Source organism: Merops nubicus, unplaced genomic scaffold (assembly GCF_000691845.1).
Source record: "Merops nubicus isolate BGI_N331 unplaced genomic scaffold, ASM69184v1 scaffold9759, whole genome shotgun sequence".
NCBI classification, from domain to species: Eukaryota; Metazoa; Chordata; class Aves; order Coraciiformes; family Meropidae; genus Merops; species Merops nubicus.
Window position 1 is genome coordinate 38880 of NW_008631661.1, and position 10518 is coordinate 49397.

A 10518-nucleotide genomic window follows, 5' to 3' on the forward strand; every position below is an offset into this window, starting at 1 on the left:
TTGTTTTATTTCAGAAATTGTTCTAGTAGAATTCTGTTTTTCCCTTTTGGTTGCAACATGTTGATATAGATTTGGATGAGTGCCTCACAGGTGCTCACGCTTGTTCCAGAGGACAATTATGTGTGAACACATTGGGATCATTCTACTGTGTCAACCACAGAGTGATCTGTGCAGAGGGCTTTGTACTCAACAGGCATAGAAAATGTGATAGGTATAAGCCATTCACCACAGCATCATAATTCTTCATGCTCTGCAATGCATTTAAACCATTTGCACTAAAAGGCTCTCTGGCTGTCTTTGCATATGTCATTTCAATATGAGTTAGTAAAAACACATGTGCACCATTTGCTCAGCTACTTAACATCATAAGTTGTATGCTGTCTGGCTTTTTCCCTAGCAATACATTCTCAGGATACATGTAACTTTGCTCAAAAGTCATAAAAGTTCGTAGGTGTGATGACTGCAGCAATACTAATGACTATTAAGCTGGACTAAGAAAACATAGCAGCTGAGCTCTCTGGACAGTGTCAATACTGCCAAATCCCCAGACACCATGAAACAACAAAGCTTTGTGACGACAGCTCAAGAGATCTGCATAAGTCTGGGCAGTAGAAAAGATCCACTCCCAAGTGACGCAGTTCTAAAATTCAGATTAGCCCTTTGTTGATTCTGGCACAAATTTCTTTGTGTGAAAGTCAAAAGGTGCATGATAATTCTGCTGTATCACCCCTGCTATTGAAATTCATATAAGAAACTGATCTATTTTTACAAGTGCGTTTGTGAGGATTTAATTTGCTTCAAAAAGCCAAGGCCTGAGCTCATGAAGTAATATCTATTTGGGGTACTTTTCTAGAGGCTGGTTTAGGAGGCATCTGAGCTGCAGCAGTGTTGTGTGGTAATGCCTGGAAAAATGGAGCATCTGGAGATCTATAGTCACTAATGAGAGCAGCAGTGCCTGTGACCATGTCATGTGTGAATGCATTCACCTCCTTCCACCCCTGTCCTCCTCCCTGCATTTGTGATGTTGTTTTTCTGACCATCACAGTTTTGGGTTTGTTCCTACCTTCTAAAGCCCTACAGTCTCATCAGGTTTGTGAGCATGATATGGCATGAGGGCATGAGCAAGCAAGTTTATACAGCATCACTGCTTAGGGCAGAAATGTGATTTCCTATCTTCTGGGTTTTCCTTAATTTGTCAAAATCAGATTTTTATTTTTATTTTGCTATTATTTGTTTTGAAATCAGAGACACTGGTAAGCATGGAAAACTAGTGAAAGTATTTAGTTTAAATTAAATGGCCAAGCTAACACCTCTGGAAGGAAGGATGCCTTTACAAAGGAAATATCAGATTATGAGGTAGAGGATGGTATTCTTAGTTGGCCCTGGTCTGCATGGTCTGTTTCATGGCTTTCACAGAGCCTGCTGCACCTACCACACTTCTGAATATGAGCTCTGGTAAGTGAGCAGCTGAAGGAACTGCCTCACCTTGCTTTCCACTTCTAAAAGTCTTGCTATTTCATCCCTGGATATTTTTCCTAGACTATACAGTAGGGATATATCTGTCTTTTTCTATGTCTCCCACGAGTGTTTTGCAACTAAATTAATGCATGTTTGTCAGCAGCTTTGGTAGAAGGTGCTATAGAAGGTACCAAATGCTTCCTTTTATTTAACTTCTTCCTCTTCTGACCTCTCCCCCATGACATTATAACTGAATTTTACTGTGACTGCTATAAGATAAACTTCAGACCTCACTAATAAAATGAAGGATACAACTCTCATTTGTAAAGCTAGAAGATCCTCTTCTTCCTCACTAAAGAACAAACCTCTGTATTTCTCTAATAAATGTCAAGTTTTTATAGGTTTCTTTGTATATAATCTAGAAAACTTTGACATTTCTCCTTCTTTCTGGGTAGATACATCCTGCGTGCTCCCTACTCATATACAGCTCTGCTCTGTGCGTGGTGCTTGGAGAACATCTGCTGTATTTAACATTTTCCTACTTTTCTAGTCAAAGGGGAAAGCCACAAGTGTACTGTGATTTCTCTTGTTGAACAACCTCATTGCAGCCACGTATTGCCTAAGGTATCCTTTTCCAGCTTAACTGCTTTTGTGCTCCAGCTCCAGCTATCTCAAACACCAGGGGGAAAAACCTTGGTAATTTGTTTGCAAATTATTGTTGTTTTAGTGATGTTACTCTCTGCATATTTTAGGGACCGGGAGGAGCAATCTTTGCACATCAACAAAACAGCTGATAACCTTTTATCTGTTGAATTTCCTTTAGTCAAACTGTGGAAGATTATCATTCCAGGTGCATTCAAGAGCAGATAACCAGAATTCCTGAAAGCCAACCGTGCACAATGAAGTCACCAGCTGTTTAAATAGTTTGCACACAGCAGCTTTGTGTAACGTTGTGAACAGATATTTAAACGTCTTTGGGCTTGAAAGCTCCATGGTCTCCAGAGATAAGAGCCAGGTTGAGGGTTTTTAATGTGGATTACTTTTCCTGGTGGCTTTCAGGCAAACTCATTACCACCACCCACATGCACACTGACAGGGGACCACTTTGATGCTTTTTTTACTGCTCCCATCTATAACTTTCCCACCTGCCTGAGTGTGCAGTAAGTGGTCATTTTATTGCTGAGCCCTAAGGACTGCATGTGAGCACAGGATGGGTGGTTGCAAAATAACGACAGGTCTAAATAACACTGATCTATTCCGTAAAACAAATTGTGCTGAAGTAATTTGTGGAAGAGAAAAATCACGACACATATGTAGAACAAAAAAGTCTGCAGTTCACATTCTTCTAAAACATGCAAAAAAAATAATTTAACACTGAAGTATGTATTGAAAAAAAATAGCAGTAGGCAAGTGTTGATATTCTTTTGCAAAAATATTATCTTCTTAGAAGCAGCAGATATGCTCAGCGATCATGTATATGTTGCTGTTTTCAACGATTCCGGGGGGGGAAAAGAGATATAATAACATTTCATTCTTGTTTTACTGACACACAGTGAGGAACTTTGTTGCCACACACATAGACCTGGTAGATTTCTCAAAAATTAACTGTTTGACTTGTTTTCAATACATTGCTGAATTATTTGTCCTCTTATTCCTGGTTTGTTGTTTTTTTTTTTTTTCTAAATATAATCTTACCCTACCACATTGAAAACACTGAAGTGTGAAGCTCTCACTGAAAGCAAAAATTCTGTATGTAATCTTCCAGTTTTCGTAATCTTAATTTCCTTGAGTGTGTTCTGGCCAGTTCTACTTAGTTTCTCAGGTGCTCAGGAATTTGAAAATTGAGTCAAAAAACAGAGACAAAACATGGAATTATATTAGATTTTTTTTTTTCTGTGAAATCTTAACCTTCATTTTACCTGTTTACACCTGCTAATCAGGTGGAGTAGTTCCTACATTATTTGGATAGTATTTCGAATGTGCTTTCCTCCTAGTAGCTCTTTTTGACATAATGTTGAACTGAATTAAGTTCCTGTAGTGCTAACAATTTGCTTTTTGTGGTTTGCAAGAAAAGATAATCCCAGATCTGTCATGTAGCTTCTTAAATCAGTAGGAAGTCTTACACTGTTTTGGATGCTAAGTGGCTATCTATAGCCATTTTTCTCTAAAATTAAAATGAAACAACTCAAATTTATCTAAGAACTAAGTCTAGTTACGTGGGAGGAGTCTACAACAGCAGCACATATTCTTCTCCCAGCATGTGAGTGTGTTTGGTTTACTTTGTGGGGTATTTTTTTTTTGGGGGGGTGTTGGGTTGTTTGTTTTTTTTTTTTCAAGACCACTTATGAGAATATTGCTGCTTACACTTCAAGCTCACATATAGAAACTGGAAAACTGTACATGCATTAGGAGGACATAACTCTGAAAAACTTACAGGATGGGCGATGCATAGAATCATAGAACGGCTTAGGTTGCAAGGGACCCTAGAGATCATCCAATCTGACCTTCCTGCCATGGGCAGGGCCACCTCTCATCTAGATCAGGTTGCTCAAGGCCTCATCAAGCCTGGCCTTGAACCCCTCCAGGGAGGGGCATCCACAGCCTCTCTGGGCAATCTAGTCCAGAGTCTCACCACCCTTGTACTGAGGAACTTCTTCCTAAGATCTAGTCTTAACTTACTCTCCTCCAGTTTAAAACAATTTCTCCTTGTCCTGTCACTGGACACTCTTGTGACAAGTCCTTCTCCAGCCTTTCTGTAGGTTCCCTTCAGGTATTGGAAGGCAGTTCTAAGGTTCCCCCAGAGTATTCTCTGCTCTAGGCTGAACAATCTTGGTGCCCTCAGCCTGTCCTCGTAGCAGAGCAGCTCCAGCCCCTGTCCCATCTTTGTGGCCTCCTCTGGCCTTGTTCCAACAGATTTATGTCCCTTTTATGGTGGGGACACCAGAACTGGATGCAGTATTTGAGGTGGGGTCTCAGAAGAGCAGAGTAAAGGGGGAGCATCATCTCTTGATCTGCTGGCCACAGTCCTCTTGATGGATCCCAGGATGCAGTTGGCCTTCCAGGCTGCATGAGCGCACTGCCGGCTCATGTTGAGCTTCTCGTCCATCAACACCCCCAAGTCCTCCTCTTCAGGGCTACTCCCAACCAGCTCTGTACCCAGTTTGTGTTTGTGCCTGGGACTGGCCTGGCCCAGGTGCAAAATCTTGCACTTGGACTTGTTGAACCTCATGCAGTTTGCATTGCCCCATTTTTCCAGCCTGTCAAGGTCCCTCTGGATGGCCTCCCTTCCCTCAGGGGAGTCCACCACACCCCACAGCTTCGTGTCATCAACAAACCCACCACTCAGTGGAAGTGCACAGACATCGAGTGGGACAGGCAGAAGGATATCCAGCTGATGGTGGTGACCTCAGTGTGGATTAATCAGCTGGCTTTGGAAAGCAAGCACGCAACTTACGGAGAATAGCAACAGCAAACAGAAAGGCAACACAAATAAAGGAAAAGTGAAATGTCAACAAGCTGACATACTGGCCTTGCAATGCTCAGTTCACATCACCAGTTAGCTGACTTCATCAGGAACTGAAACTTCTTGGTGCTCATCTTCATCTGTTGGGTAGAAAAAAAGCTGACACATTTTCTAAGACAAAGGGCTTTTAAAATGACTTTTCCTGTTTCCATGCTCTACAAGGGGAAGTAATATATCTGATGTCATACTTATCTGGGAATGAGGTTCTACAGCCAAAATGAAAATCTGATTTAAACAATACTTGCTTTACTATGTACTATGAAAACAGCTTTATGTGCAGGGGGGCTGGATGATTGGTAATAGTTAAGGTCCCATGTGGCTTTTGTTAGCACTAGCAGTACTCCTTGGCTTTTTACAGAACTGTGAAAGTGCAAGATTTTGTGGAGAATGGCATGAAAGTTTCTCTTCCCATCTCTACTGCTTTGTGTTGCTTGTATTTACTCATCGTGGTATTCCTAGCTCTATTTAAATAAGCAAAACCTGAATTTGAGATTATTTCCTCCAAATCTATCAAAATGTATAATTATAAAGGTGTGGCATATTCCTTTACAAATTGTCCTTTCATTCTGCAATCTTGTATTTCAGTGATTTTTTTAAAGAACTTTTCTACTACTCCACCTGCTGAAATCAGATCTCTTTAACACTTCAGTACAAATTTACAAACTTGATTGAGCCTTCAGGATGCCTCTCAGTATTTTCTTGTGTACCCAGTTCTGACGATGGATTCCTGAGGAAATCAGTACATTCCGTGGCTCCACCTGCAGTGAGACAGGGCATTTCAGTACCTGTCTCTTGCAGCAGTTCCACACCAGCAGCTCCTGTCTTTTTGGCATGAAGCAGTAAGACTGATATACAGCCTGAGCTATGAAAATCTAATCATGAGCAGTAAACATTAATCATTTCTCATTCAGTTGTCCAGGAGGTTTCTATCCAATAAGTCAGAAGCTCATTATCAATCCTCTGCCCATCTTGCATTTAATCAGTTCTGTCCATTCTTTGTCTTCAATGCCTCCACCATCTAATGGATATTTGGCAAGAGAGAAGGAGAAGGAAATCTCCCTGTGATTTGTGTCTCTTGAGTTACTCTGTGTTAACAAAAGATCCCAGAATTTAAAAAAATAAAATAAAATAAAATAAAATAAAAAAATCTTTAATCAGAACACTGTACCAAAGTCTGTATTGAGTGTATTTTGGAAGAAATGGTTTCACTTAAGTTTTTGACTCCTTCCAAAGAGGAGGAAGAGGTAGATCACTTTGTAAATACGTGGCACTGAATTGTTTAACTGTTTCTTGCAGACATAAATGAGTGTGTAACAGATATGCACACTTGCCAGCGTAGAGAGCACTGCGTCAACACGGTGGGATCATTCAAATGTCTCCAGGAACTGAGCTGTCAGCCAGGTTATGAACTTAAGGATGGAGAATGTGTTGGTAAGACAAGTATTTTTCAGCTGACGCAATCTCTGTTACCGAAAAGGAGACGAAAAAGGATTGCAAAGCATTTTATTCTTGCTGGTCTGTAGTATCAGGATTGTGACTAAAAAAGGCTGATCATCATGGAAATGTTTGCTTCATAGGCCCCTTTGTACACTCACTTATTTGAGGTAGTTTCCAGCATTAACTAAAAATTGTTTGGAAAGTGGATGAAACCCTGTTAATTAGGATTTACCCTGGTTTTAAGGTGTTAAAGAGAGATCTGGCTGATGGAGGAATTCCTGTCACGCTCATCTGCCCAGCTCTGCTTTTCTCTTAAGGGGCTGATCCTCCTCTTGAGCATTTGCTCTTGAACACTTGAATCACAGCCTGAATGTGTCATGGGGTTGACTCGGTCAGGTCCTTCCTGTGTTTAGGCAATCTGGCTGCATTTATTTACATTTGGAACAGTCATGGGGTTGAGAAGTTATTCTTCATCTCTCCCTTCTTGGTCTATACAGAGGTCTGAAGGCGAAGCTAACTTCGGTAGTCATAGCACAACAGAACTTGCTCTGCAGCACAGGAGTATGCAAAAGACACGTCCCCTGCCTTCCAGGGCAAGAGTTGGTGGTATTTACTCCTAAATCTTTGTACACAAAGAGTCTCCTGACAGCTGGAGTAAGAGATGCCTACAGAAAGAACTTGGGTCTTGAACATGTAACATAAGGTTATAGATAGAAATGATCAGAAACCTCACTTTGTATACAGCTGTCATAAGTAAACTTTGGGTTACTTGAAGTGACTGTGAAAGTCTTGTTCTTTTGTCTGATTCTTTAGCATTTCTAACATTTATTGGTATCCAAATTGCATTCTAGTCTTAAAGTTATGCAGTTTATAACAGGTTGTAGAGTTTACAAATTGTTTTAAAATAATAGTCTTTAAATTAATGAGTAACAAGAAAATTTCAGAACTACTCTGTGTAAAATTGCCTACAGGTAACTACTGAATTTGCAGAGGTTTATGAAATAATTCCACATATTTCCTTGTCTCAGTCTATAATTACAGTAGGAAAACATATTAGTATAGTACATTCTGGGAGACTGATGGTGTTCCTTTGGGACCTTAACATTTAACTGAGGAGTTAGAATAGACATAGAAGTACCAGCAGTTCTCCCTTTGTCTCCCTGGAGGAGCAGGGATTCATCAACTGTTTGTAAAGATGTTAATCATAGGAATTATTCTCAGGAACCAGTGTATTTTAAAGCAGCATTTGAGAATGTTCACAGGAACTGAATTTTGTGTGTATTTCTAGCTGAAGTCTGTTCCTGAGTGGGAATTCTTCAACTGGAAAATGGAAGCAATGCCACTATAGCTGATCCTCACAGTCGCTCAGCACAGATCAGTTGTGTGCAAATTTGTAACTTTTGAAACTTGCAGGAGGTGTTTTCAATGTGCCTGGAAAGTAAAAATGAAGTTGGTGAACATAATGTGAGAAATAATTTCATGCACATACAGAAAATGAGAAAGCTGCATTGAGCTCTGGCTGCAGAATAAGAAGAAAAAGCAAAATTGGTGACTAATATTATTACCTCTTGCTCAAATTTTTTTTTCAGAGTTGGATAAGTGTTTGTTCTGTGTGCCTGAGTACATAGACATATATATACACACACACATATGTTTCTGTGTACTCAGTGAAATCCCAACCCTGTTCAAATGAGGTGCCATATTAGTATAAAATTCAGAAGAGGAAGGTTTCTGCTTAGAATTCTTGAGGTCTACGAGGAATAAGAGACTATGTTGCTTTTGAAGGAGTGTGGTATACATTTTATTATGTGTACTTTGTTCCTAGTTTTAATTAGAGTCTTTAGGATTTTAAAACTGCAGATATTTCAATATTTGTGGTTTACATGAGATGCTGTGAGCAGGGCAGCAGGGACCAAAATCAAATTTGCTGCAGGACCTGACAAATTCTGAAGCCTATGGTGAAGTGGATGTCCAAGAGCAAACACACCTAAATCTCAGGTTTCCCACAGGCAGTGCTGGGTGCCTGGTTTAAATAACGTTTCGTTTCTGAGAAGCTAAATAGTCATGAAGACTAGTGAAAATAACAGCTTAACTAGTCACAATATGGTGTTTTGGTCTGATTAACAGATATTGATGAATGTGAGCAAGGAACTCATAGTTGTAAAGTAAACTTCGTTTGTCAGAATACAGAAGGATCGTTCTACTGTGAGTCAAAGCAGCGCTGCATGGATGGATTTTTACAAGACCCTGAGGGAAACTGTGTTGGTAAGTGTGACCAGCAATATGTCTGTAATATGTGTAGCAGCACTGGCCAGCTCCTGTTCCTTTTGGCTGGTCCAAAGGCTGTATATTGATCACATGTAGTTTTCCTCAAATCCTGCTGTGAATTTAATTTAAACATTGCTGTCCTTTTAAAAATATGCATACTTGCTTATTGAATTTGGAAGTTTTACCACGGCAGACCTTCATCAGCTTTGTCTTTGTGACACAATAAATTGAAAGGAAGGAAAAGAAGTGACAGCTGGAAGAAAACAGATCAGAAAGGTTAAGTAGCTTCTCACACTACCCTAATTCATTTTCTTCACCAGATGTTAATGAATGCACATCTCTCCCTGAGCCGTGTAAACCAGGATTCAGCTGCATCAATACCGTTGGGTCTTACACCTGCCAAAGGAACACGCTGACGTGCAGCAGAGGCTACCACTCCAATGAGGAGGGAACCCGATGCATCGGTAAGGTCGGACTCCAGTGTTGGCTGAGGTGCCCTCTCAGAAGAAAAGTACATTTCGTCTCTAAAAAGAGGGTTTGAGTTGCATCCAGATTCCTACTTGTCTTTGAGGGATGGGAATTTGCCGTACGTGTTTGCTGGCCAAGCAGCTCAGTGATTTGTTTGTGCTTTGGGATGCTGCACTGATGTCTGTCTGCTACGTGGAGTTCCTCTGGGTGTGCCGGGTGATGCTGTTTTCGACTGCGTGTGGGATTTAGTGGCTCCGGTTCTGGAGTGAATGGGATTTAGTTACTTTGTAAACTCATGCTATCAGTGAAAACCATGGTCCTTTGCTATGTTTTACAATTTCTCGCTGTTTAGTGATGTGATCTGAAGCCATGGGATGCAGCAAGCGAGAAACTGAGTTTGTGAGCTCATGGGAGTGGTACGAAGTGGATGTTCTTTGTAGCACTGTGAATGGTGTTCCCCCTTTACATCCATTTGTGTGTATGTTTAGGATAAATTCTTACTTTCTTTGTGGAAAGAATGTTGAAATATTCATAACGGGCTGGCACACAGCTTGATACTGATTTGTATTTGTTCCAATGTGTTTATGCAGTTACTGACTCAGAACAGCAGCTTTCATCTCTTATTAGCATCAGTTCTGTAAATGAGCACACTAGGCACAAAGGAATCTAAAGCTTGGTCCTTGGTGCCCAAGGCAAGGCTGGCTCTGTATTCTTTAATTCCTTGTGTTCTGTGTTACACGAAATAGGAAATCGTAGAATGACAGCAGGGGGCAAAAAAAAAGAAATGACAAATCAGCATTTTGGTTAGTGTGATATCCTAGTGATTTGTACTTAAGTTCCCTTTGGACAAAAGGAAGGATGAAAAATAAATAAAATGTGTTTTCTGATGCTACAGGTGGGTTGAAGCTGTGTTGGCAGCCATTACTGTGGTCATGACTAGTAGCTTGTAGTGAAAAGTAGTGGTATAGAGCCACCCCCTTTCTGCATAAATTTCTTCATTCCCCTTTTTGCTCTTCATTATGCTCTATCTCCCTTCATGATTTTCCCCCCAGAACTATCTGGACCATGCTTGGTCCCTGAGAAGGTGAGGAAGATTTGGAAGTAGCAGAAGATGGGAACAGTTTATGTGTGTAACTGAGAAGGCTTCCTAATACGACTATAGGGGGCTGTGTTTCATACAAAAAACACAGGGGCAAAGTCTCATTTGCTGTCCTATGATACAGCAACATTTCAGTTTTTACGAAGGGAAGGCCCAGACGTTCTGTCTCAGTTGTTGTAAAGACACAGGTCTTCAGATGGTTTTGATCAGTCTTGTTTCAGCAAAACATTCTCAGGGTTGCCACCATGCCAGTATCTCCAGGAAT

At 40.6% G+C, this 10518-nt stretch overlaps 1 protein-coding gene across 1 annotated transcript in view; it reads left to right on the forward strand.

The window, feature by feature from the left end:
* LOC103780003 (fibulin-2-like) overlaps positions 1–10518 on the forward strand; it is a gene marked incomplete at both ends in the record, with an annotated part of 30221 nt that overhangs the window by 15019 nt on the left and 4684 nt on the right. The window contains 3 exons of the mRNA XM_008947651.1: positions 6278–6412; positions 8546–8683; positions 9007–9150. Of these exons, the coding sequence (XP_008945899.1) occupies positions 6278–6412; positions 8546–8683; positions 9007–9150 (417 nt within the window). The remainder of the gene's footprint in view (positions 1–6277; positions 6413–8545; positions 8684–9006; positions 9151–10518) is intronic.